This window comes from Chroicocephalus ridibundus, chromosome 12 (genome assembly GCF_963924245.1).
Source record: "Chroicocephalus ridibundus chromosome 12, bChrRid1.1, whole genome shotgun sequence".
Lineage (NCBI taxonomy): Eukaryota > Metazoa > Chordata > Aves > Charadriiformes > Laridae > Chroicocephalus > Chroicocephalus ridibundus.
In genome coordinates, this window is record NC_086295.1 from 997636 (window position 1) to 1024847 (window position 27212).

General features: G+C 42.9%; 1 protein-coding gene and 1 long non-coding RNA gene across 8 annotated transcripts in view; one reads left to right on the forward strand and one right to left on the reverse strand.

Annotated features, from left to right (window-relative positions):
• LOC134522236 (uncharacterized) overlaps positions 1-27212 on the reverse strand; it is a 120760-nt gene that overhangs the window by 13012 nt on the left and 80536 nt on the right. The gene's annotated exons all lie outside the window — the stretch shown is intronic.
• ZNF831 (zinc finger protein 831) lies at positions 3745-23289 on the forward strand. Of its 4 annotated transcripts, none has more exons than XM_063350157.1 (7): positions 3745-3986; positions 8346-8573; positions 12524-16745; positions 17607-17749; positions 19372-19535; positions 20222-20373; positions 21574-23289. In XM_063350157.1, the coding sequence occupies exons 3-7, from the start codon at positions 12555-12557 to the stop codon at positions 22420-22422; spliced, it is 5499 nt and encodes a 1832-aa protein (XP_063206227.1). In that variant the 5' UTR covers positions 3745-3986; positions 8346-8573; positions 12524-12554; the 3' UTR covers positions 22423-23289. The 4 variants fall into 4 exon arrangements, with proteins under 4 accessions (XP_063206227.1, XP_063206228.1, XP_063206229.1 ...); XM_063350158.1 differs by having other exon boundaries at positions 8433-8573; XM_063350159.1 differs by lacking the exon at positions 8346-8573.

A 27212-nucleotide genomic window follows, 5' to 3' on the forward strand; every position in this document is an offset into this window, starting at 1 on the left:
CTTGTCTCTTTTTCTGTGAAGGACACTTCAGTTAGTGTAGCTGCGGGCTTTTAGAGCACTTCTGAATGCTGTCAGAAGTTCTGGACTTATGTTTTTCTACGAAAAATAGGAAACAGATGGAAAAATTAGTATGTCTACACTCTAGTTTGTGCACATGTAAAAGCCAGCTAACCTTCCTGACTTTTTGAGTTGAAGCAACTGTTCCTCCGAAAGCTACATTGATTCGAAGTGCATCATAATTGTAATTACTCATATTTATGATGTGATACGCCTGAAAATACTATCGCTTATTACTCCAGCAATCTAAAAGAACTGGAAAACCCCTTCATATTCCTCCTGCAACACATCTACTTTGTAGAAGAGGCATCACTACAATCTCCACTTTTTAACACCTTCACTGTCAGCAAAAGCCTGACTTGAGCGAGGAGGCGCAACTGGGGCTCTCTGCGTCCCCCGTCACCTGGCACTCCTGAAGCAAAGCCAGACTCACACGGCTGCTTTTCTGCTCAGATGTCCAGGTGTTTCCTTGGGTTGTAACTACCCTTGTGAATTAATCCATAGAACGGTCCTTCACCAGACCTGCTAAATACTGAAGAAACAAAGCAAATAAAACCCCAAATCAACCCTGTAAGATGATTCAGCATTTAGAGCCTTACCTAAAACGCATTCAATCTATATTTGGAAAAATGGTCTGTGGGATTTTAATGGAAGATAGTTTGAGGCTAGCTTTTCTTCTTCTTTTCCCCCTCGGGTGAGTGTCTACACGTACAGCCCTGCTGTTGGGGCGTGAAAGTAACCCAGGCGCTCTAACGAAGCAATTCAGTTCTTGGTGCAACACTCAGGCCGTATGCACAACCAGCTGGACCGTTTCATTTTTGTGATTGCCTTAGCATTTCCTCAGCAGCCCTTGGGTCTTTTCCCTATGGGATTCATTACTTTTGCCTTGGGTTTTAATTTTTCCCCTTGTACTGGCTTTTCTTTGGCAAGCAGACCCGTGTTTGCCGCTAATGAAGCTGTGTCTCTCCCTTTTGCTGTTCAAGCACATTTTTGTTTGCTCATGGACTTTTTGTTTTGGCATGGCCTGACCAATATGTGGGGGTTACCCTCCTCTGCAGGGTGGCAGCTCTTCCTGCCTCAACAAAATATTCCAAAGCGCCATAGGAATCTCAGTGCTTATTATGCAGTATTGATGTGAGGGTGATGGTTGGCCGTCCCATTTACTAGAATGCCTTCATTCCTCCTGCTTTGAAGATTCTTTTAATATATAAAATTTTCCAGGTTTTTAACACTTGCTTTAAAAGATTCTGTCAATTTACAGAGCAGTGATCTCTGGGGGAAAAAACCCATGTTAAGTGCTACAGTGGAAATGTGCGTTTGGTCAATGAAAGTTGAGCAGGCACCTGTGATTTCTGTACATTCAAAGTTAAGAGTTCACCTCTATAAAAGAAATATTGCTGCTCGCGATAACAGACAGCAGCGCTACATAATGATTCTTCATGGGGATTAGTCCTCAGAGGAGGGTTAGGTGCATTTAGACATTCCAGATGTTACTTTACCTGCAGCAAAGCGTCCAGTGCCATGGCAGAAATGACGAATGCTGCGGCGCCCGGGAAATGTGAGTGCTACAGAGTCACTGTACACAGCTGGCCGTGACGCACGGGGACAAAAATGAGCACGTACACCTTTCAGAGCTACTGCTTCAGGCTATGTATTTTGTTACTACACTTTTCAAACTGGGTCGAGAAAACTGTAATTAGTACTTTTTTTAAAAAATATGAATTATAGTAAAAGATTCAAATGATACTACTCATTAATAACACACAGTGTTTAACTGAGCAAAAAGTGTCTTCACTGAGCAGACAGTACACTGAGATTAATTTAGATTTTAGCGAAAGACAAAGTAGTAAAAAAGGTAAAAATCTGTCCTTTTACTTTGATAAAGACAAAAAATTTACAACGCTAGAAAAATTACCAGTTTTACTGAATTGATTTAAGCAGTTTCAGTTTGCAATCTCCACCAGACTGTACAACTGCACACCGTCCGCATGACTGCTACCCTGCTGGGAGCCAGATTCCTTTTCTCTCTAAACGTGCACTTTTCTGTATCACCTGAGGCCACAGACATTTCTCTGGCCAGATTTTCATGGAGCTGACCTCAGCCGTTAGTTTATGCATGGAAGAATAATTTAAGCTTCTACTGTGGCCAGTAGCCAGACCCCACTTAATACCCAGCCAGCCTGTACTTCTATGTATTAGCGGCAGTATCTCTTTGACAGTTTTACCAGACAGATAGAGAATTGAAGATCGTTTTTCACTCACTGCAGCACGAGTCATTGTTTAACTACCTTTATCAGACTCTTTGTTGAAGGCTGGGATTATTAGTCTGAAGTGCTCGAGTCCAGCCGTGCTGGTTTCACTCACTCGCTGCATTCTGCGGATCCGCGTTTGGCTCTGGGCCCTCCCCGCTGGAGCTCTCGGCCGCGGCAGGAGCCGGGGCGAAGGATGGCCAGTGACACTGCCCAGCAGTACGGGCACGAGGCCGCGTCACCTCTCTGCCCCGTCCCCTTTGTCCCTATATCCAGTTGCCCTGCTTTATCTTGTCAGCAAAATACCAAACACAATAGGAATCCTATTTGATTTGAGGCTCATTTGAACATCTGAAAAAAAATACACACCTAAACCATTACGCTCAAGAATGCACACGCCTTGTGTCCAAGCGCGTGATTTTCCAGCTGAACATCTTCTCTCATACATACATGAAGATACGTATTTAACAAGTGTTAGTCCCTTCCTATCCTGGAGCGGCCAAATCATAAAGGTTCCTTGAAGTTTTAAGGCTCCTTCCTAAAACTGTTTTGTCTCTGTTTCACTCTTTGGGGCCAAAAATATGTCTGAGGAGTGTTCTCGCTTGTCTGACAAAAACCTTCCACCCGTCCCTCCCCAAACCAGCGCATTCATAACCATTTATATTCACCTTCTCTTGCGCCAATAATTAAATTTTAGCTTAAACAGCATTTTCCTCTCACTGCCCATATTATTATAGAGAACAGCCCCTTTGTCTCGCTCCCGGTGGTCGTCTCTGCACCCAGGAGTTGCAGCCAACATTCGGTTCCCTGCCCGCCGTGGAGGGGGAGGCCCCGCCATTGCCAGGCTACTGCCCAGAAAGGGGCTGCCAGGACGTCCCTCTTCTCCTGGCTGTGTTTTGTGGAATACCCAAGGGGACAGTCACGGTCTAAGATCTCCCACCCGGCGGCTGTGCGGTGGCCCATCGCCCCACGCCACTCGGTGCTGCCAAGAGTTGGGCACCTATTCAGCATGGTCAAAGGCAGAAATAGAGGTCTCCTCTGAAGACTTTCACTGTGGAAACCTAGATGCCTTTTGGAACACGGGCTCTTGTAGGTTAATTAAAAAATATCAGCAAAAATCATAATAAAATGTTCTCACTACATAAAATCAAAAACCTTCCTAAAGACTTAATTTCCCTTTTTAAATTTAGAAGCTGAGGAATAAACTTGACTGGATTACATCTGTTAAGTTAAAAAAAAAAACCAAACCAAACAAAACACAAACCAACAAACAAGCCTTAGAAAAAGATAAAAGAAAAAAAGTAATAATTTTTCATTTGTGCCTGATGGGGTTGTGTGTTTTTTTTTTTTAACTGTTTGCAAATCTTCAGTGTAATGGTTTGAAACCCAGTCGTGTCATTTCTTTACGCCCACACACAGAGCTGCAGTAGTGCAGACACCGAGGCAGGCAAACCACATTACCAGCATCGGCCATTAAAACTCTTCCCACACCAAGCGTGGGCTGGCTGCACCCCCTCCGCTCCTCGCGCACACCCCACCACCCACCCTCCAATTTTCAAACGCTTAAAAAAAAGAGAAGAGAAAGACACTGAAAAAAGAAAACAGGATGCTTCTTTTGTTTCAACGCTATTCCAGGGAGACCTGAACCTCTCCACCTGCCTGTGAATTGGCCACCTAAAGGTTAGCAAGTGTTTCGTTATCATTTTATATAGACAGAGATATCATTAAGACAGAAATTTTAAAGTTATAATATTTTTTTATGTGATGGATTTTTCACTTAGCAGTGAGAACGATTTTGCCCTAAAACACAAAGCATTTTAGTAATGGCCCCACTTCTATTTCTAAGAGGGCTTTAATCAGTATGTTTTCATCGTTTAGTCCAACCTCCGAAACTTTAAAAGATGGATTAGGGTTATTATTTCTCTGTTAGAGCAACCTGTTGATTACAGACTGCTGGCTGGAGGTTGTTAACTCTTTCCTAACAAGGGAAATGCACAGGAGTGAATTTGATGAAAGGACAAAAGAATGGAAATCCTTTAAGCTCTTTAGATTTTTTAAGCACTAACAATCCTATTTTTTTTTTCATTGTGAAGCCACCAACAGTGTTACAAAACCAACAGATGTGTTAAATATGTCTCTTTTTAGAAAGAAGTGGTATAAATTTTAAATAAATACATATAATAAACTAGAAAGCATTTCTTATGATTGGAGCTGAGAAAAGTAGCAGCATAAGAAGTAGAATAGGAAATATTCTCTGATACAAATTGCAGGAAGAGATCAAAAGGGCCAATACGACGCTTACTTACGCATTAAAATATATTTTAGCTAACAACGTTCTTATTGATTTAAGCCTTTTGAATGTTTTCATTTATGAATATTCAAGAAAAGGAGAATCAAAAAGATAGCAAACTGTATATTTAATAATGATGAAAACACTGGTGCTGTCCTAGAATGAAGGAAAGGCATCACAGATCACATTCAACTTAAAAGGTTCTAATGCTGTATTCTGATATGGTGTTTACAAAAATAAACCAATTTCACTGATATTACACAATCCTGTGAGTACAGTGTCAAAAACACTTGTCCTCAGGATGTGGTACAAGAATTTCAAAGTTCGATCAGTGTGTTCTCTAGTGGCTTTGTACTTTGACAACATGCCAGGCAGGGCAAAACTTCGGGAGCAATGACTTCGTAACAAGTAGCAAGATTTCCCAAAGTCAGAATCTGGGCAAGAAATGTTATCACTGAAAGATCATGAGGGTTTTGGATGATTAGGGAACCACACATTTTCATCCTAATTCTGCAGGGGGCTGAGCCTCTCACCTTTGTTGACAAGGGTTGAGTGCTCTGCACGCTGCTGCGCTCCTGCGGGAGCGGCCACAGCCCTTCCGAGCACGTGAGAGGTGAAGTCAGTACTTCTGTTATGAGACATTTCAGGGTATGAAGTCAAACTGAGAAACGGGCAAAGGTAGAAATAGGAGAAAACAAGATTAACAGTAATTTCTGGGTTAATCAGGAAATGTATCAGTTCCGTTTTGCTAGTTTGAATTAAGGTCTACAAAGCCCCAGAATCAGGGTACACTCCTAAACTTTTCCATCAAACAGGTGGTGTTTAAAGTACCCGCACAAAATTTATTTCAGCCCCTACGGTTCACTATTACTGTATTATGCTACTGTTTCAGTAGCAGCTTTGTCTAGTCAATCAAGGGAGCTCCCCATCAACACCGGCCCCTTGCGCCAGCCGTCAGGGCTGGACTGGCAACAGGAAACGGCAGTTCCAGCGTCTGTAACTTCTGCTGACACTAAGACACCACGTGCTGTTCTCAGCATCATCGTCCCCATAAGAAAAATGAACAATTAACAATCCTATAAGATACTTTCTTTTCATTCAAGTTTGTAAAGTACTTTAAAATATGTAGTTGATAGGATCTTTGAAATCTATTTCCTTATTAGTGCAGGAAGCACGCTTATCGCCACTTTCCCTTGCGCCCCTCTTTGACTAAAGCCCGTAGGTACCTCTGAAGGACCGAGGGTTTCAGACACCCGGGCAGGAGCCCTTTCCGCAGACTGCTGGAACCCAGAAACGCATACCAGCGGTGGGGGGGTTATCTCCCCAGATCCTCACGACGACATGAATCGAGAGTGAAGGGCGATGCAGCACCACGTACTCCCTACTGTGTAGCGCCTGACACTGGGCTCACCTTTCTACAGAGCTGCAACAGATATTTTGCTGTATGTTGAGCCAACTGAAGTTAATTGGGTTTCTCTGAGCAGGAAAAGGTTTTGAACATAAATGAATGTAAGCAATCTTGCATAGAGATCCTGGAGAGGCGGTCGATGCCCCACGCCTGGCAGCATTCAGGAGGCATCTGGACAATGACCTCAGTAACATGCTTTAACTTACGGCCAGCCCTGAGTTGGTCAGGCAGTTGGACTAGACGATTGTTCCCTTCCAACTGAAATACTCCTATTCTAATTATTCTGTTCTGTTCTGTTCTATTCTATTCTATTCTATTCTATTCTATTCTATTCAGATTCCAGCCTAGGAAGTGACATCCAAAAACAGATTGGTTAAAAAAAAGAAAACAAAAATAACTTAATTTCAAATAGAACTAATGCAGTTTAATAGTGGTCCTCTCTATTAAGTGCACAGCTCAAATTACTTGTAGGCATTACAGCAGTCTGTTCATCCCTAGGAATGGGAAGAATCGTAGGGTGCTGTGGAGTCAGCCTGATTCCAGAGCCACTTATTCAAGATTCAGAGATTTTAGACAAAACTTCAAAAGATTCTTCTACACGCTGAAACCTGTGTGACAGTGCCAGACATCCATGCAGCCACTTGCTTCAGTTGTAACTTGCTTTATTTAATTTTTGTTTCTTTAAGCCTCTCAGGATAAAAAGTTTACAGTTTTAGCATTTTGAATTCAATATGCTACTGAGTGTTCTAAATAATGAATTTTAAAAGCATATTTATGTTTCAGAGTTGTTACTAGTTCCAGGATACCGCTGGAATTGTTAGTACTGTTTGAGATAAGTGTCCCTTTTAAGTAAGTTAATCTTAACTTAAAATAATAATAGTCTGTCTCAAAGTGGAATAAAATATAACAGAATTCAGATATGTGATAAAACCAAAGTGAAACTAATTTTGACTGCTTATGTAAAATGCCCATAATCTTCTGTTTGTATGACTTGATTCATGCCAGTATTCCGTTACAAGATACGCATCTTTTGTTTCACTGTTACTTTGTTGACTGTAGCATGCAATAACCCTCCAGAAGATCTCACTTACACGTGAGAATCCGTTCCTTTAGGAACGTTATCTCCCAGGAGAGCTGAAACTAGTTGCTGCATGTAGTTTTATCCATATGGACAGACTGAGCCTGCAGACGAGAAGCGTGACTCACCGTGAAGCAGTTCGCAGTGTCATGTTGTTTTAGAGATTCACTGATTTTAAGCATGTGCAGCGCCATTACCAATCACTGGGAGCATTTCGGGGTATAATAGAAACTAGAAGGATTTTAAGCAACAATACTAGGCCCTGTTAAGAGGTTTTTTGTCCCCTGAATAACTAAATGACAAGCAAAAAAGATATGAAGAATAAACCAGAAATATTTCTCCAACTCCAGAATTAGAGGCCTACTAAAACAGGGCCCAGAAACAACCTGAAAGCAGCCCAAACCACAGGCAAAGCTCTCCAAGAGCAATAAAGCTGTGCAGAATGACAATCCATTGACACCTCCGGCATTAATCTATCATCTGAATTACTAAAATAAAGAGCTTCCACTGAAGTGGATGCTCGACAACCACAACATTACGCTTTCACCAGTCTCCAATGTACAAGGATAGCTGCGGCTATCGGAATTGGGCAGGTGCTCACCGCGCTAAATTATAACCAGATTAAAAGCTACATCTTCCAAAATACAATATTCCTAAGGAATTTTTACAGATCAGATATGCTGATTTTGTAAGACTACAGGGAATGCATGCTGCGGTTTGGGATGCACTCAGTCCAACAGCAGCAGAGGATGCAGCCATTCCCGCCCCCCGAAAGGACGCCGCGCTCCACCGACTGCTTTATCCGAGGACTCGTTATGAAGCCAACCCACAAACAAAGCCTACACTCTTAAAATGATCTTTTCACTTCTCTTGACTGTCCCTTATCCCGTTTTCCCTACAGCTTTTCCCAGAGTTTAGGGAGGTCTGTGGAGCATGACTTAAACACTTTTGACCCTCTTTCACCGCTTTCCCCCCTGGTTACGCCCTACCCCACCGCCGGGCAGCGGGGGAAGCAGCCGGTGGGTAATGCCCACGCTGGATGAGGAGTTTAGCATTTCAAATGTAGCAAGTGTCTTCTCTCCACCATTCTTTTATTTTCCGACACATCTTAAGAGAGATCTTTACCGTAAAGTTACAAGCAAATTACCTTTAGGGGTATAAAGAAAAAAACTCTACCATTGTGTCCGTGTATTTGACTGGATGATACAACTGAATGCGGTGTACAGAATGCTGCATTTCGCAGACAGCTGATTCTGTTTATAGGTTCCTACATGAATAATGATAAAGGAGACGAAGAGATTGAAATGCTACTTCACTTTCTTCTGTTTCACCTCTTCCTGTTTTCTGAAGGTTGTTACTGTGTAAAAAAAAAAGAAAAAACAACTTCCTACTTCTAATCTGTTTCAAGTCTTTGTCCTCGTTTCCCTCTGCTTGCATCAAGTATTGACAGAAATGAAACTTCTTTTGCTGAAATGCCTGGCTCGATGAAAGGTACGTAAGCTAAAATTATTTACAGACTAAAGAGGATTCCACTTCTGTATGCTCTCTGGTATTATATTTAAGGTAGGGATCACCAAAAGCTTTTAAAAAAGACAAAGACTTCTACAATATAGCACACTATCTATGTTGAGAACGTTGAAAAGCTGCTTCTGGGTGGTTACAAAAATAAACTAACTCTATCATGTCTACAGATGACAGCTGTAGACCAAGCCAGGGGCCTGAGCACTGCATCTGCTTAAAGACTATGATGCTCCTTCCTCTCAATGGTGTGTCAAAAAAATTACTTGTAAGTGCAGGAAATAAATAGTTACATGCTTATTTTATGACTTTATTAATAATGATGGGCAGTTGATGGTGCATTTACGTGTGCCATGCAGAAGACAAAAGTCTTTTGCTTGTATAATCCAAGATTACTATAACAGGTCTGATAAAATGAAGCAAAGTTTATCAAATATATTTGAAATTAAGGGGAAATTATATAGAAAAGAGGAACACGTTGGATTTAAAATGAGTTTTTTATACCCCACCTTATTGAAATACTTTATACTTAGTCTACTATGCTGATTTGTCATCTGAAACTTCTCCAACTTTTTGACTTTTCAGTGTTCCACAAACCTGAAGGTATAATTCAATCTAGGAACAAAACAGTTGTACTTAAATGGAATTTTAATTACCACTTTTGACAGCTTAAGAAACTAATTTAGAAAATTTTGGACAGGTCAAATCTTGTTTTTAGTTTCGCTTATTGGAAATTTTTCCTTATCTAATTAGGATCCAGTTTTTACACTAGTAGTTGGATGCTACACGTTACAAATTGAGTTCAGAACATGAGGCAGATGCTCAGTAACGGAGCCTGGGGGGTCATCAACAAAGGAAGTTTTTCTACTTTAGGCAAGGACTCCCCTGGATTAGCCTCGGGGTGGAATTAATTTGAGATAAGCTATTTTTGTCAGTGTACAAAGAAATACAGCGGCTTTTTTTTTTATATATATAAATGACAGACGTGAAAAGTGTGATCATATTCGCTGCAGTAGAATACAAGCCACGGAAGATTCACTTAGGAAGGAAGTATCTTTTGTTTGCTGTGAAGAGCAGCAAACTATCACAGCTGGTAGAAATGTACCATTAAACTATTAAAAGTAATGAGATTGTGTATCACCATTTTATTTGTTTAGCATTAGTTAAAACTTCCCTTTAAATTCTCTGTAATCATTTAAGTATTTTCTTTGTAGAACATTACAGAGCACTGAAATGAGCGGGGAGAAAAGGCAAAATCTAACACGTTGCTGTGTGCAGATCAGTTCACTTGACGGGTTCTTTTCTGGGGTTTTTATTACACTAAAATCTTTGGGTGAAGACAGAGTCCCACCGGGCAGCGACGCCTTTCCCATCAACGGTCTGACCCTCAGCCCTCGGCAGCTGGCCGCTGACGGCCGGGGCTGAGGCGCAGTTTTGCTGGGGCAGGTACCGCGCGCGGAGAAGCCAATGGCCTGGCCCGTGCCCGGAAGGGAAGTCAGGGAGCGCGCCCGGGGACTGCAGTGCTGGCGTTTCCTCCGCTTTTCCAGTTCTTGCAATCAGCAAGGCAGATCAGAGAGAAAGTGGAAGAAGCCCTGGCTGTGAAACACAAGCTGCCAGCCAGCAACAGAACTTCCCAAAGGGGTGCGGAGTGAGGAGCGCAGAGGAACAGGTGCCGGGTTCTTGGTATGTTAGTTTTCGGGTGCTCAAGGAGACAAGTATTTACAGTTGCATTGTGAGCTACGCAGAGGGATGAAATAATCAGTGGGATTAGAAGCAATATCCTAATATGCAAAAGCTTTTCCTTTGCAGAAGACTAATAACCAAGAGGGTTGCTTTATCCTTCAGTTTCAGAGGTGCATACATTTAATATGAAAACTACCTGAATTCCTAGTCTATTTATTGAGATGCTAATTACATTTATTACTGAGCACATAACTCATTTGATCATTCATAGAAAGTTATTTTCCCATTTTTTCACATGACGTGAGTGAGACACTATCATTTTCAGTTGTGAAGGAACAGAACTTCTCTTGGATCTCCATCCAACTCGGTATCAGCTTACCAGCTTTATTAACTATTCTAACAGTAACTCTAACGGTACTCAAAATCAGTTACATTGAGTTTGCCATTTCTCCTTTATGTCAATTATTCCAAAATTCTCAGTAACTACATGCGACGGAGACTTTGCTTTGAATAATGATAATGTAGTGAGTGTGTCACGTGGAACCAGTCCAAATTTCATATAATATTTTTGAGTAAGTTGTTTTACTATTTCCTAGTAATGATTACGTATTCAAATGATCCAAGGAAGGTACACAAACACCACTACAGACAACACAGTAAGGCAACAAACTGCGGGTTTCACATTTAGCCACTGATGATGTTATTTCAACTGGGGGTTTTATGACGGTTTGCACAAGAACAGCTCATTATTCGTAACAGCCAATGGATACAGAGTTGTGAGTAGAGTTTAATAAGAATTTGAATAAACGGTCCCAGATCACCTTCTAATTTTCACCCAAACTATAAGAGGGTATGCCAATGACTTTATCAGCTCTTCCAAAAATAATTTTCAACTAGTTTATCTGGATAGTTTCCTAGTTTGTTTCTAAGAAAGAAAAAAGATAAGACATATTTTTGTAAAATAAGAAGTAGTCTGGACCACCACCACCCCTGACTATATTTGGACAGATTTCATAAGAATAGGTTCACTTTTTCAAAAACCGTGTCTACAAAATGTTCTCATCTGGGATTGAAAGCAGTATACCACAGTATCACCTTTAATTAGACAAAATTAATTTGGGCTACACAAAAGATACCTTTAATTTATCCCACTATTTTGCTCTGATACCATCTTTTCTACTTCATACGTATTTATGTAAAACTCACTTGTAAAACAGGACATCGGTTTCATTTTGTTCAGATATTTTCATTTTGCATCACTTGTTGCTATGTGTTTGGCCTTTGCTTGCTTAAATTGGGTAAACGCAGGTAATATGCAGCCGTGTTTAACGTCCCGTGTTTGGGCAGGGTTGCCCACACAAGCCGTGCAGTTTTCATTCCCAGAGATTTTCACACCCAGGCTAGAGAGACCCCTGTGCAACCCCAGCTGAGCGCGGGGCTCACGCGAGCCCTCCTGAGGCCCCTTCCAGCCTTAACTGTTCCGTGCTTCTATGTTAACATTTATTAATATAAATTCTTAAATTAAAAAACATGGTACAAGTATGTAATGGGAATAGAACCATAGAACGGCTTGGGTGGGAAGGGACCTTAAAGATAAACCAGTGGCACCCCCTGCCCTGGGCAGGGACACCTCCCACCAGCCCAGGTTGCTCCAAGCCCCGGCCAACCTGGCCTTGAACCCCTCCAGGGATGGGGCAGCCACAGCTTCTCTGGGCAACCTGGCACAGGGGCTCACCACCCCCACAGCAGAGAATTTCTGCCTGAGATCTCATCCCAATCTCCCCTCTTGCAGTGTAAAACCCTTCCCCCTCGTCCCATGGCTCCCCTCCCTGTTCCAGAGTCCCTCCCCAGCTTCCCTGGGGCCGTTTTAGGGACTGGAAGGGGCTCTAAGGTCTCCCTGGAGCCTTCTCTTCTCCAGGCTGAATATGGTTCCAGAAAATTTAAAATTTATTACTTCTGGGGTGCTGAGATCCTCCATTTGCAAATCTGATGCTCAGATTTATTCCTAATACTTTGGGTACTTACTGTAGGGTCTAAGTGCAATGTTCAACGTTCTTTACACCATACCAAACTTTAATTCCTAGCTAAGAAATGAAAGATGAGCCAATTTAACTGGAAAATGAAGTAAGTATTGCCTGCGTATAAGATTCGTGTTATTCTTAATTGCTAACTTTCCCAGTCCGGCCGTGGCAAGTGTTTAATTTGTTTCATTCTCCTACTTTGTTTCCCCTCTCGTACAGCTACCTCCGTGTATGGCAGCCGGCCTTCGCGATGGAGCAGCCCGCCGTCACAGCTGCGGGGGCAGAGCCACCGGCTCCCGCGGCCCCTCTTCACCCCGCGCAGGTTCGGCAGCGGGGGCCAGCGCCGCCCCAGCCCCTCTATGTGAAAGCGCTCCCCGTGCCGCTGTACCAGCCCGGGGGCTGGCAGCCCGGCAGCCCGCTGGTGACCGGCAGGAGCTGCGTGCGGCTGGAGGGCAGCGGCCTGCCGCTCATCCTCAACACGCTGCTGCCCGCTGACGGCTCCCAGCAGCCTCCCTCCGCCTTTCAGAAGCAGCTCGGGCAAACCCTGACGCTGAACATAGTGAGCACTTTGCCGGTTTTATCATCACCAAATTCTTGTGTAAGTGCGTCTATTGGAAGCCCAGGAAAATCAAAAAAAGCTGGGAAATATATCTGCAAACACTGTGGACGAGATTGTTTGAAGCCAAGTGTCCTTGAGAAGCACATTCGCTCTCACACGGGCGAGAGGCCCTTCCCTTGCACCACTTGTGGTATCGCGTTTAAGACTCAGAGCAATTTGTATAAGCACAGAAGAACTCAAACACACGTCAACAACACCAGACTGCCCTCAGACTCGGACAACACTGCCATATTGGAGCAAAATGAGAAATCAGCAGAGAGCATTGCGTCACATCAAAGCAGCAAACTGCTCAGTGGCACCGGGGAGGACAAGGGGGTGCAAATGGAACAAGTGAGTTCAGAGACCAGCGCGGACACTAAGAAACTTCCTAATGACCTTTCGCTGCCGGCCACAAGCAATTCATCATTTGCTTTGGAAAGTCAAGAAACCACGAATCAGTCCTCTAGTTCAAAGGCTAATCAGGGGGTTCCTGAAAGAGAACCCCAAAGCTCATCATCTCCAGGGGCTTTGCCAAATGGTCAGTGCCAGAGAAAGAAGATACAGGAGCAAAGAAGCCCAACTGCCAATAAGCACATTCAGCTGCAAAGGCAGCAGGCAACCTCTTCGGAAAAGCAGTGGGATTACAAGCCGTTTGACTGCAAGCTGAAGAAGTGTGAGAGCACGGACTCGGGGTACCTGTCCCGCTCCGACAGTGCGGAGCTGCAGCTGGCGTCCCCCAGCCCGCTCCACAGCCTCTGCCAGCCCAGCGCCGAGCTGGAAAACCAGCCTGCCCTCGGCACCCCGGGCTGCGCCAGGCTGGAGGCGGCTGAGAAAGCTACGGCCTTGATGCTAGAGAAAAAGAAGCTGGAAGAACACATTTCAAAACTTATTTCTCATAACAAAAGCGTGGTGGATGACACCCAGTTAGACAACGTTAGGCCCAGAAAAACTGTCCTTTCTAAACAGGGGAGCATTGATCTGCCAATGCCTTACACGTACAAAGACTCTTTCCATTTTGACATCAGAACCTGTGATGTAAATAGGAAGAAGAACCTTTCCCTCTGTTCAGCAAAATCTACCTTCGCACCCCTAGAAAAATGCAAGCCAATGTTTTTCCACTCGGTCCCCACCCAGTTCTCCACCACCATCGACGCCGTGCCCGTCACCCGGAGCAACTCCCTGCCCTTTGTGGAGGGCACCAGAGCGGCGCAGGACAAAGCCGGCTGCTCCAAGCCACTTTCTCTTACGAAGCAGCCGGTAAATCCGGGTGCTGCTGCTTTGCTGCCTAGCAACAATCTTGCTGCAAATTCAGTGGATTTTCCCAACAGCCATCCCCGAGCGCTAGTCCGACAAACAGCAGTGGATGATTTGCCGCTCAGTAACGTGGCTGATCATCCTCCTGCCCCAGAGGAGCTGCAAGGGAGCAACAGGCTTGGGGCTGGAGAAGGAATCGGTGCCAAAAATAAGAAACACCATCAAAGGAAGTTAAAGATGTTCTCTCAAGAAAAATGGCAAATGTATGGAGATGAAACATTTAAGAAAATCTACCAGAAAATGAAAAGCAGTCAAAATGCCAAGAAAATTAAACAAAGGGGGAATAAGCTTACAGATACTGCAAGCTTCACTCCTGACTCAAAGGAATCAGGCAGCAGTACTGAAATTGCTGAGGAGAGAGATGGCGGGAGCTCTGCAAGTGACAGCCTCTCCTCCCTCGTGACAACAGGTTTGAACACCAGTAAATCACAAACCTGTACTAATGGTAACCATATTGTACAGGATGTGTCCTCTGGGGAAACTGCCAACAGTTCAACCTACGCCACGGAGACACCGCACTCAGGAAACGCTGGTGCGCAGGCTGTGACGAGCAGGACTTCCCGAGAGCTCGGTGGCAGCGACACAGACAAGTGCTCAGGTGGCCACGGCGCGTCACCGGCTCCCAGCAGCTGTGAGCTCAGGCTCCAAAACCCGCCCTGTCCGCTCAACGCGAACGGCAGGAACGACGACCGCTTGCCAGCACAGAGTAGCAAATGGGGAAAACCAAGCCCTGGGAAAGAATCCAGTACATCTGAATCAGAGTGTAAAAGCACTTCAAACGACAACGGAAACCGTAGCAGGAGCAAGGGGACCGGCCCGCGCGCCCTGACGCCCCCGGGGGCCCATTGCAGCAGCAACAGAGAAGCTGCAGGGAAGTCCCAGAATTTACCATCAGAAAGAAAAAAGCTGAAATTTGAAGTGGAGAAGACAGAAGACATTACTTCAAAGTCCAGCCCTACTCCCAGTAGTGAAAGCAATGGGGGAAAAGAAGCAGAGAGGGTCTATTGCACCAGCGCCCAGTGTCTGTCCATGGCACCGCTGACACGCTCCGGTAAAGCAGAGGGGCAAAAATTAAGCACAGGAAATAATGAATGCACTGGAGGTACTGAGAACGTGGAGTATATGAAAACAATCAAACTCCCCACAAAAGCTCTTAATTACAGTGATGTTAACCCTCTTTCACATTCAGCAGGTACCTCAAAAGCTTCATTTGTGGGATTTTTAGGGCCTGAATTAAGGGGAAGTGATTGCAATTCTTTTGCCTTGCAGAATGCAACAGATGAAGATGTCAAAACACGTCTTGTGGAAACAGGAGCAAAAGCACCGCTTTTCAGTGACAATGCTGTTGACATGTCTTCTAAAATTCATCCTCGGCAACCTGGTCGTTTAACTCCAGTCCCACAACAAAATGCCTTTGCTCCAAAATATATCCTCAAATTGCCGCAAGACAAGAGAGCCTCAGATTTGTCGCTTTTGCTTGGACCAGAACAGAAGATTTCACCTTGCACGTCTGCAACAGACACCTCAACCAGCCCCCCTGGCTCCCCCACCAGCGCAGCACTCCGTTCTCACTCTAACGATGTGGTTTGGTCCCCTGTAAGACTTGAAGCCAGACAAAAGGCCAGCAAAGGAGAGCTACGGTGGAACGTACACGCCAACTGGAAAACTCCAGTATTTTGTTCACCAGTCCATTCAGAAACAACAAATAGCTTAACCACAGCAGGTAACACCTTTTATAACCAAAACTTCAGGCAGCCGGATATTATAAGAGATGCTTGGAAAAACAAACAGAACAAAAATAAATTAAATTATCAAAGGCAAACAGAAGAGAAGTGGATGCGCACAACTACTTCTTCTACACAGACCCCCAGGAAGAACATACGCTTTACTTCTATGTATCCAAGTGGTTTCTTCATATCAGCTGACATCAAAGAAGAGAGGAAGGTTTTACATCGCCTTCGCCCAGGAAGCGACTCTCTGATGATGCCGCCAGCCTCTAGCAAGGACGCAGAGCCAGCGGCCGAGGGCTGGGAGGGAGGAGGAGCTCCCTGCGTTCTGAGGGACCCTTCACCAGCGCTGCAGGACACGCAGCATCCTCAGCGCTCGACGGACAGCCCCATGTGGTTTTGCCATTCTTTTGGCACTTTCTATTGCCACACTCTCACCACTCGCGGTAAAGAATTCCCAGCACCACCCCACAATAATCTGACTTGCTGCTCTGGAAGTTTAATAGCAGCAAGCACGAAGGGCACCTTCCCATCACTAAATGCTGAACCTCGATTAACGTGGTGTTGTTTAACGAGAAGCCTCCCTCTGCCTGCCGAGCAGAAGGGGAGTGCAGACTCTGCCTACTCCTCCATGCACACCCGCGGCAAGGAGTCAAGCAATGAATGCACGCTGTCAAAATACGATATTTCTATTTTCAAAATGAAAAATATTAGACACAGCAAGACTGTGGCATACGGCTTAACAAACAGGAGTTCAAAAACACTGGTTTCATCCCTTTCTAAAGGACAACAGACGTGGGAGGTAATACTAATAATCCTATTTCCTTTCTCAAGAGGGTGCAATTGGCTAACACCCCCACCCCCATTAGAAAAATAAAATTATTATCAAAACTGTATTTACGGACATTTACAGGCTTTGTCGATACAGAATTTACAATTTGTGCTTTAATAAGATAAGTTACATATTCATTTGATGAATGAAAACCACATTCTTTTGCGTGAACATTTAAGTTTCTTTCACTCGGGAATTTCAGTAGGAATGCTGTCTAGGGCGAAGAGTGCATTTCTATGTCCTGATTTTCCCCTTACATACATATTCTTCTATAACAGCATATGTATTTCACTGTTTTCATTTGAAATGACTATTTCAATTAGAGTAGGCCTTCAGCAGACCATTAATGTCAAGACTTTATTGTTCTTGGAGACACTTGGAGTCAAAGACAGCCCGTGTGCTCGATCTCTCATTGTTTAGATACATGAAACGTCCACAAACCCAAACTGCATTAATGCCCTGTGAAGTGTTTAAGATTTGAAAGTTTTTCTTTTTCAGGTAAGTGAAGACAGACTGGTCTATCTGTCAGATCCTAGAGCAGCTCTGTAAGACTAAGCTTACTTTTTGCATAGGAAGAAGAATGCGAAAGAACATGCACTAATTCTATATAGATCCACAAAAGCAGTGAGTTGTTTCAATTTTGTTTTATAAAAGTAGATGGACAAAGTGATTAGAAAAAACTAACAGACAAATTCTAGGAAAAATTCAGAGTTGTGCTATTTAACTACTATACTATTCAGTGCTATTTAAAAAGAGCATGGATTTCCAATCTCTCAGTTAATGTAATTCACAATTTTAACGTACTTAATTTTTTTCCAATATTCTCAACAGTTAAGCTCAGCAGCTCCTGGTGGTGCTTTCAGAAATATTTCAGAGCAAAAGAAGAAAACAGTAGTTTGCAAAAAGGAAAAACTCTCAACAAACAAAGTCAAGAGGAGCCACAAACAGAAAAAGATTAAAGTCACCCCAAAATGGTATGGAATATGGTTTTCACCTTCCCTAGATACAGACATAATTTTGCCAAAATGGGTGTAAAAGCTCCACAGAAAATAAAAAGTCATCCCCAAAATTCAACCTTGTCAAAATTGGGGGAAAAAATGAATCTCTCAGCAAGAGCAGCAGTTCCACAAAGGTAAACTATAAAAAATGTCCGTACGGGGTTTACTATCAGGAACAGACTTTTCTAAGCAAAACAGACATATGCCAAAGAAAGATGATGCCTGGTCAGTTGAATCTCACTCTGCTTTAGAAATGATTCCTGTCTGCCAGAATCGTCAGCATTTACTTTTATTTGACGGGAACCAAAATACTTCCATTTTTAATCCTGTTACACCTAAAAGCCCCGTGTGAGACCCTTTTGTCCTCAGGAGATCTAGGTCCTGAACTTGTGTTCACAAGAGAATGCAGAAGAATAAATATCAAGTTCTAGCACAAACTAACAAAGCCATCTGTACTTTAAAGGATCGTTCGGTTTAAATAAAAAGCAGGAAGAACTTGGGTATAGAACTATCAAAGGCACATTGTATCAGGCAGCAGAGTTTCTCCGTTTTTAATGGGAGCTCGTATCGGTGGAAGATTCAGCCTCCGCTCCTTGAAGAGCGTGGGTAGCAGATGGCTGCTGACTTGCTCCAATAAGAAACACATATTGTGCAGGTATATCCCTCTTATTTTATTTCACGACCAAAACCAGACAGAGTGACTCCCTTGTGCACAAATCAGTGTCATAACTTAATCACCGTGGCCAGTTTGAAAAACAGCACTGCAATTTTGAAGGATCATAAGAACAAAAATAGAAAACTCAGGCCAATGTCACCCAGTCCAGTGACATTCCTCTAGGACTTCTTTTTCTGGGTTGTTTTTGGGGCGTTTTTTTGTTTTGTTTTGTTTTCCTGCTGGTCTCAGAATTTATTTATTTGGCTATACCAAGTAAGTACAGGGTGCTGAAAGCTCAGGGCATGCATATTACCAGCTAACCGCCCAAACTGTTAATCATGAAATGTAATATATTTTTCTAATAATGCCAAACACCTGAATAAGCACGCCCTTTTAGATTTACTTATTACTCTGTGTATAGTGACCGATTCCATCGATAGAGGAATGGGACCTTCCGACATCCTTCGGTCCCAACCGTTGGGAGTTACCGAGGGACGTGGCCAGAGCAGGGGACGCGGCAGAGCCGGGTTATTCAGCGACTGGCATTAGTGCTGATGAGTAGGTAGCACATAGGAAGTGAAACGTAACAAAGCCAACAACTATGCGCTCGCAGGTGATTCCTGTGTGATTCACGTCTTCATGAAGTATGTTGTTTTAAAATTCCAGATATAGGAAAAAGGATCTGTTATTCCTGAATCCTTTTCTCTTAGCAAACCAAGAATTTACTGAATCCTACTGAGGAAAAACTTAATAAAATAATTGTGGGTCTCTTGCCTAAAATCCTGCTTTTTTTTTTTTTTGGAATCAACATAAATTAACATCTCCTTCACAGTGGTAAATTGCTGTTAGACTTAAATTTACGGGATGATGTGGCATTATTCTACTCTGGCTGCTTTTCAATCCCACATACTTGTTTACCCTTTCGATGCCGTCGGCCACGCAGGACCCGGGGGAGGCACACGCACGGATATGCTCAGCTGAAACTGAGCCGCCCGAGCAAGCGGCACGGCTTCCCAAATAGAGCCCTGGAGGCTTTGAAGAAGGGCTCTTCGTCACAACCCTGTAAATTTAACAAGAAGTGCCATTCTTCTCAATCAAAGGTACACGGTAAGTATTTTGAACATTTTTTAAATGTACTGAATATTTATTTTTTAAGAGAATGAACGTTAGCAGTATCTCTGATGCGCACCTGTTCCACATGGAACTGCAAACCCCTTTTTGTCCTTCACTTTGTTTCGTGAGTAAGAATACAAACATCTCGCACATTTTCAGAACCGAATGCATGATTTTCATTCACATACTTACATATGTGAATTTGACAATCAGGAGGACATTTTAAAAAGAAATAACTCAAAATAACCTTCCACTAGCAGCCTAAACAGTTTTAAGATGGATCTTGATCTGTTTCCGAAACAAGACGGTATGTTGCAGTGGGAAAGGGGCTTGGCGTGTTGATTTGCTTCCGTGTTTCAGACCAGCACCCCCATTTAATTAGCGGTATTAATGCAAATGATGTTTATGCCACAACCATCTTGGAAGCAGGGACAATACCCCGTCTCCGTTCATAGCAGATATCAACAGCTATTACTTTGCAGGGCAACAATGGCCAAGAAAACCCCCAAACCCAAACACGTATAAGTAAATGAGAAAATGTATCAGGCTTAGAATAAAAATGTACAGAAAATAGTAAAAACATAGAAGTTAGTTCAGTGATATGATGAGAAATTTAGTAAATTCTAGCATGTGGGGGAATAAAAATAAAAGTAAAAGTTTCTTTGACCTCTTTTCAATAGAAAATTACCTATACCAGCAAAAAGACACATCTCGTTCCACCTCAGACAAGCCACTTTGCAGGAGGAAAAAAGAAGGAAAGAATAACTCAGGAATATCTTCACATATTGAAAATCTAAACCATGTTAAAGAAAAAGACAAAATGGATAAAAAAGTAGGTATTGTACCTTAATTCATGTATTGCTTTTTTATTAAAAGAAAAGAAAAAGCTATTGGGATATTGGTAATTAAAACTTGAATTATATTCAGCTGTTTTAAAGTTCAAGTTGAGACTACTTTGTGTCACAGATTTTGTTTAAAAATGTGTTAAAGGTATTTGTGGGGTTAAAATATCATGAAAACTTACTAATGTTAGAATTAGTTGTTTTAAAAGAGCAATCACACTTGCATCAATTGACACGGATCATCGGCACCGCCGATGTCGGAGGTGCCGGCAGACGCAGCACAGCGTATCCTGAGGCACAGACAGGGAGCCTGAAACTAGGGAAGCGCAATGGCCACGTCGCGTGGGAAGAACACGTACCCAGGCTGGCACCCCAATTTCGTTAGCCCTTGTGGAAGCCGGCGCTGCTGGGGTTTTGGCCGTGGCGGGACGGACTGCAGGTCTCCGGGCAGCGCTCGCTGCGCGGCCTCGTGGCACTGACCCCGAGGCTTCCCCTGGCCACGCGCAAGGACGAGAGCTGCCGAGGCAGACCGCTGCTGGGCGGCGTGAGCGCTGCTTCTTCAGCTACCATAAGCAGCATCATATTTAGGAACCTAATCCTGAAAATGTTTTTTACTAAGTAATTTTATTTCCTACACGTATCTCACCGCCTCGAACACTGTAATATTTCGTACAGATTCATCACAAACCTTTCCCCCTGCATTGCACAAACATCATTGCAATACTTTTAAATAGATATTAAAGATATTAAAAGATATAAAGATATTAAAATATCTTAACGAGAAGAACATCATCCTAGACGGTACATAAGAATGCAGCTTGAAACCCCCAACCCCTCTCACCCATAAATTATTAGCATGGTCTGTCACCCACCCAAGAAAAAAAAACCTAAGGAAAAAATATATCCTTTACTACACCTCCCACACACACTGGGAGAAAAAAAAAGTTTTCTCATAAAAAGAGGGATGAGTAACTCGGTCTGCAGTAATGAAAAAAAAAGAGTGCAAATATAATCACAGTTGTATAAATAGAGGCTGACATTATGCTTAATTACTCAGTTGATACGAGTTACAGCAGAGGTAAATGTTTTCTCCTGATACAGTCAACTAAGATAATCACTGCACTTTTATGAAGGATGGAATTGCTCTGGATTGAAAATTGTACATGTAAATCTTCCCCCCCCCCCCCCAGTTTCTACAGGACATTTCTGGGCAAATCAGGGAACACACAAGAACAAACTTCTCTTTTCAGAACGTTACAGCTCCTCTGGAAACACCTCTGGCAGCCCATTCCTTCTCCTCCCCTGTGAGCACAGCCACCCCGCCGGCCGGCAGCGAGCCGGAGTCCTGCTGCACCGCGACACAACCCCCCCTGCTGCCCCCCGGCCCAGGGCAGTCGCAGCCAAGCGTCCCCAGCGACTCAACAGCATCTGCTGCTTGGTCCTGCCCCTCTGATTCTACAAGTACAGGCAGAGGTGACCAACCTGACAGCTCACACGCAGAGACTACTGGTCCTCTGCCCTTACATCCAGAAGCAAGCCAGGGAAACACGCTGAATATGGACCCAGAGAGTCAAAGATTTGGTACGTTCGAGCCGCTGACCCAAGCCTCGGGAAGGGAAAACCTTCCAGCCGAAGCAAACGCATACTCATCTCCAAAAGACAACTCAATGCCCCGTTCCCAGCCTGGACGTTCACGTTTATTGGGACCAAAGGCAGAGTCAGTCACAAGGGCGGAATTACCCAGCACAGACTACACCGAGCAGCCAAACTTCTCTCAAAAAATCCTCGCCCTTCAGGGAGGCGCAGAGAGGGACGGAGCCCACCTGCAGGCCAACAGCCATGGAAGGCCACGCGGAACGGCCACTGCTGCCTTTACAGAGCCCCCAGTTACTCTCAGGTCCCCCGAGTCCGAGACTTACGCTGCAACACCTTCCAAGGCATACAAGAAGAGAGGGTTAGAGATGATGAGGAAGCAAACCAGAGTTGAGTATGATGACACTAGCAGTGATGATGAAGATAGGCTTGTTATAGAAATATAGCACACGGGCTGCTAACGAGATGCTCGTATGATGGCCCATGACAGAAGGAAATACCTCGGATGTTTGATCTGTCTTTCTGAAGCACCTTAAAATCAGAGAAGCCATTCCTCTGTGCAATAGGCAGCATTCTCTTCTGAAGAGAGCCCTTTACTTCAAGGACTCAAACTTTTTAAAAAAAGCTCATTTGAAGAAAAGAGGGAGCTGGCATCACACACTTAAATGCAAGTGGTAAACCCATGTTTACGAGGGGTTTCCAGCATTGTAAACATTCTTAGCTAATTCCCACAAGTGCTAGCTGCCAGTGGCTGTATTATTAAAAGGCTATGGTGTATTTATTTACTACTAACAATACTGTAGTAGCTGCTGCCTCGGTATATGAGCTAAGATCTCCTGGAAGGGTACAGACATGTTCTTGTCTATATACTCTTCTTTTCCTGTAGGCACTTCCATCTGGACTCGGAGCGATACACTGGCATTAAGGGTCTGGAAGGATATTGGAAGGGTCTGGAAAAATGCTGATCTTTTTCCATGTTGCACAAATGTCAATGCTTCTTTGTGACAAAAGACACAAGCATGCTTTGCCTTGTGTTTTGTGCCTTTTATGCCAAGATCTACTCAAATATTCTTGATTTCTAGTTGGAGAATATGGGTGTTAGCTATTGATATTTCCTTGTGGTAACATTTCTGACAAGGATTTTCTTGTTATATTCATCACATTGTGCTCCAACCAATATAATCTGGAATGTTTCACTTCTATTGTAATCTTAGGTTTATCTGCGATGATGCTACTTTATTGAGTGTAAAGAAGCTATATGGCATAACTTGTTTTCTTTTTTTAACAAAAAGTTTTGTGCTACGAACCCTGAAATTTACTGGTTTCTATGTGAATAAATAATTAGATATTTTAATTTGACCAAGTGTGTTCACTTGCTTGATTAAACTGGTAAACATTAAAAACATTCCACTTCTACATTACAGTCAAATTCTATACTTACGCTTCTACCGCTCTTATATTGCATCACACATAGGGTTTTAAGGATTAACCTACAGGGATATTCAGAATTGTTTTTACTTTAATCATGCACAGGTAAGCTTATATAGATCATAGTCACAAAAAGATCAGGTATACTACATGAAAAAAATAAATGTATATGTGCAAAAAGATACCAGAACATCTAAGAGAGAGAACAAGTGCCAAGTCCCACGCAATTCCTGTGTTTTCAGATGTCTTACGAACATGAGAAGACTTGAGGTCATCCATACAGAGCTTCACCTTTAGCCTCAAATTATGTTCATAAATTTATTACTGGTACAGAAAACAAAAATAACTATCAAAATATTACCACGATTCCTAATTCTAATGTGTTAAAAGAAAAAGTCAGGAAAAAAATCTACTTTCTCAGAATAGAGGATGAACCACGAAAGGTATTTTTCCCTTTCTAAAAATGTACAATATTACACCAATTACAGCAGTAACTGGGGCCAAAACTGCAAGGAAAAAATCTAGGAATGTTAGTTTAAGGGTGGTTTCTAGAATCAACTGCAGAGACGCAAGTCCAAGACATTCAGTTATTCCCGAGCGTAGAGCGGGTGCTGTGCCGTTCACGGGCTTTCTGCAGGCACGTCTGTTCTGAAATACGGGCACGGACATACCTGATGGGCCCCGTGTTCCTGTTCCTAACCGCCGGGAGAAGCTGCCAGCAGACTAGGACAGACTTGTAGAGAGCCTATATATAAATTCATTTTATACATAAACCAGCTTAATGTATAATATGTGGCAATATTCTTAGTACATTAACTAGTATTACAGTTCAAGCATATGAACATTTAATGATTTTTAGTAGCAATTATGCTAAATTTCTTAGTCCACCTCAAACCTTATCAGAAGAACTACCGTGTTACTCAGGCAACTTCTACGTGAGATTATTAGCAAGAAAAATGTTGATACCATCACTAACAGGACGAGTTTCACTAGGTTTGGTATTACAAGGACAAGAAAGATCAAAGTAAAAACTGTCCTGAAATCTTTCTTGCTCTGTTCAGAATTTGTGCTCCAAGACAAACCTGAGAGGTTTTAGGTGAATCCCGGGTGTAAAGAATGTAAATAGTGCGAGTTCAAAGAAGTACACACTAATATAACTGCAATTTGGGAGAAAAAGAGGAAAAGAAGAGGGAGAGGGAGGAGAGGACATCAATATTGCCACAAGGTTCAGGAATGTTTTCTGATGGAATCACTCAAAGTCACAGCTGGATTCTGAATCTGCAGGAGCAGCTGGAGAAAAAGAAACGCAACGCTCCCAGAGACAGAGGGCAGCGCTCCCACAACGCTGCTGGGCACGCGCCGCCAAAGCTGCGCGACTGCGGGCCCGCAGGTACCTGCACGAACACGGTCATTAGGCAGCCAGACTAACAAAAGGCACGCGCCTGGTTTAAGCCTCTTTAACTTCAGATCTTTTTCCATCCTCATTTTCAAACTCCCTATCCATCTTTGTTAATAGTACTACGGATGACAAAAAAAAAAAAAATATTTTCAAATTTTAATCAGAATTTTCACTTCTGTGCCACTCCATCCAAAAATTTGACAAAGTAAAATTTCAAATGCTTCAAAGTTCTGCAAAAAATGTATATTCTTTTAGAGCTAATGGAAGATTTCCATACCTATTAAACCTATCTGATGCAGCTGTAAAGAAAAGCTTTGACAAGCACCTTGACAAAGCCGTGGCATCAAACCACACCAGCAGCCTCCGCGGCAACTATAGGCACCTCTTGCTTGTGCAAGAGTTTTATTATTATAATTTATGGACATGTAATAAATATGCTACATAAGTTTTTTGCATAATGTTTGTGGCTAAATGATGTGTTTTAAAGTGGAATTTCCAGATCAGTAATTTAGAAATATTCTAACGACAGGCTCAGGAGTGCTGCGCAAAGAAGCGTTTATCCTGTGTATATTTTACAGCGTTAAATATAGAAATTTCTTTGTCATACCGCAGCTGTAGCTGGAAGAAAAATGGAACAATTTTAAATTAGCTGAGAAAGAATGTTTTAAACTCTGTTTCCTGATAGAAGTAATCCTGGACATTTTAGCTCAGTATACGCTATAAAAATTTGCCCTAACATTAGAGCTGAAAACCAAAAATTCATAGCTTTTAAAAGCACCAATAGATCTAGGGTGGCATTTTTAACAGTATTGCTAAAGAAGGTAGCAGCTGTAGCACAAATCTGTTCAGCCATAACCCCCCTGGGAGGAGAACGGTCTGAACCACGAACATCCGTGTGTGACGGCTGGGAGAAAGGTTCGTGGTTTAGGGTCGGGAACTGGAGGAGTTTGCAAATCCAAACCCAACTGGACATATGGCAACAGCATATTTTGGCTTTCTGGAAGAGTCTGGATTCACAGAAGAACATGCAAGGCTCTGCAGGCAAATTATTTTCTACCTTTTACACCGCAGAAGTGTCAGCCACGCAGCGATGTATTTAATTAATCTGCAAGAAGCTGAACGTCAAAGCCACATGAGGGCACCAGGCACAGAGAAAAAACTGTGTTTCTTTATCCTTCAAAGTCAGCAGCAGTTCTGATGGATCATTGCTTCGCTATAAGCAAATCTGAAATTCCTTTGCACAGGAATGCATCTCATCAACTTTTTCCTCCTCCTCTTGGAGGAAGCAAATTAATAAGGAATGCTGATCACTGATAAGATCTATAGTCAACATCTACTCAAATAGACGGTAAATAAGAGGATTTTTCAGATTTTTCCTCTTTACACGTGAACAGACTATTTCTTCTTGTTTCAAACTGTTGTATTAAACCTCACTAACTATTGATACTTCACCGATCTGCCTGGCAAACCCCAGCTCATACACAAGGGTGGGCGAGAGGGGGGCGAACCAACCAGAGCAAGCCCAGAGATCGCCAACAAATATAAAGATACACCCTGAATACATAATTTATGAGAAAAGATAACAAGAGCTGGCTAGCTATCAGAAGGGAAAATTACGGCAATATGCACAAAAAAGTTCAGTAGAAGAATGCGGGAAGACTCACAATCTTCTGTCTTCCACATCCATTCTGGGAGGATATGAAACGAAGGGCTTAATTTGCAGCATATAAACTAGATATCAAGAAAAGCTTCCCACTGCAGGAGCAACTAAGCACGTAACAAGTAACTCAGGGAGATCAGAGACTCCTCATCACTTGGGAACTTCAGTAACAGTTAAGGCAAGTATTTCTTATTATAGGTATAATATTATTTAGGGCTGGAACAGGCTTTCTTTCCAGTCCTGTTTTTCATTCCTAAATTCTTGTTTGTCAATAGCTTCCCCAAAACACAATGCCTAAAGTACTTCATACTGCCGCGGCTGTGCTCTGTGCCACTACTGGTACACGGGGCGGTACCGAAGCACATTTGGGTTGCATTACTTGCACTCTGCGTCTGGTTTTGTACCTTGCCTGTGTTCTAGTTACACAACCAAATTTCTTCCCATTCGTGACTGTTTGTATTATAATCATTTTCATGTAGTTAAGTAGCTTTATAAAACCATTAATTTTACCTTAAGGATTTGCGTGGAATTAATGGCTGCAGATTAAGACTCCTGGCCTGTATTTTTCATTTACCATCAGCATTCCACAAAAGTCACATGGATGAAAAGGTCAATAGTTTTTTTTTTTTCTAGACTTTAAAATACTGTGAGATTTTAACAGCACATTTAAAGCGTCCGGGTGGAACCCGATAAATGTCACGTAGATGCGCATAACTTAAAAGCTGTGTCTCCCAGGGAACTGGAGTGTT

Coding starts and splice junctions, on each gene's coding strand:
- ZNF831 (XM_063350157.1), top strand. CDS start 12,555: ATGGAGCAGCCCGCCGTCACAGCTGCGGGGGCAGAGCCACCGGCTCCC. Junction 16,746..17,606: donor AAGGACAACAGACGTGGGAG/GTAATACTAATA, acceptor TATTCTCAACAG/TTAAGCTCAGCAGCTCCTGG. Junction 17,750..19,371: donor ATTAAAGTCACCCCAAAATG/GTATGGAATATG, acceptor TCGGCCACGCAG/GACCCGGGGGAGGCACACGC.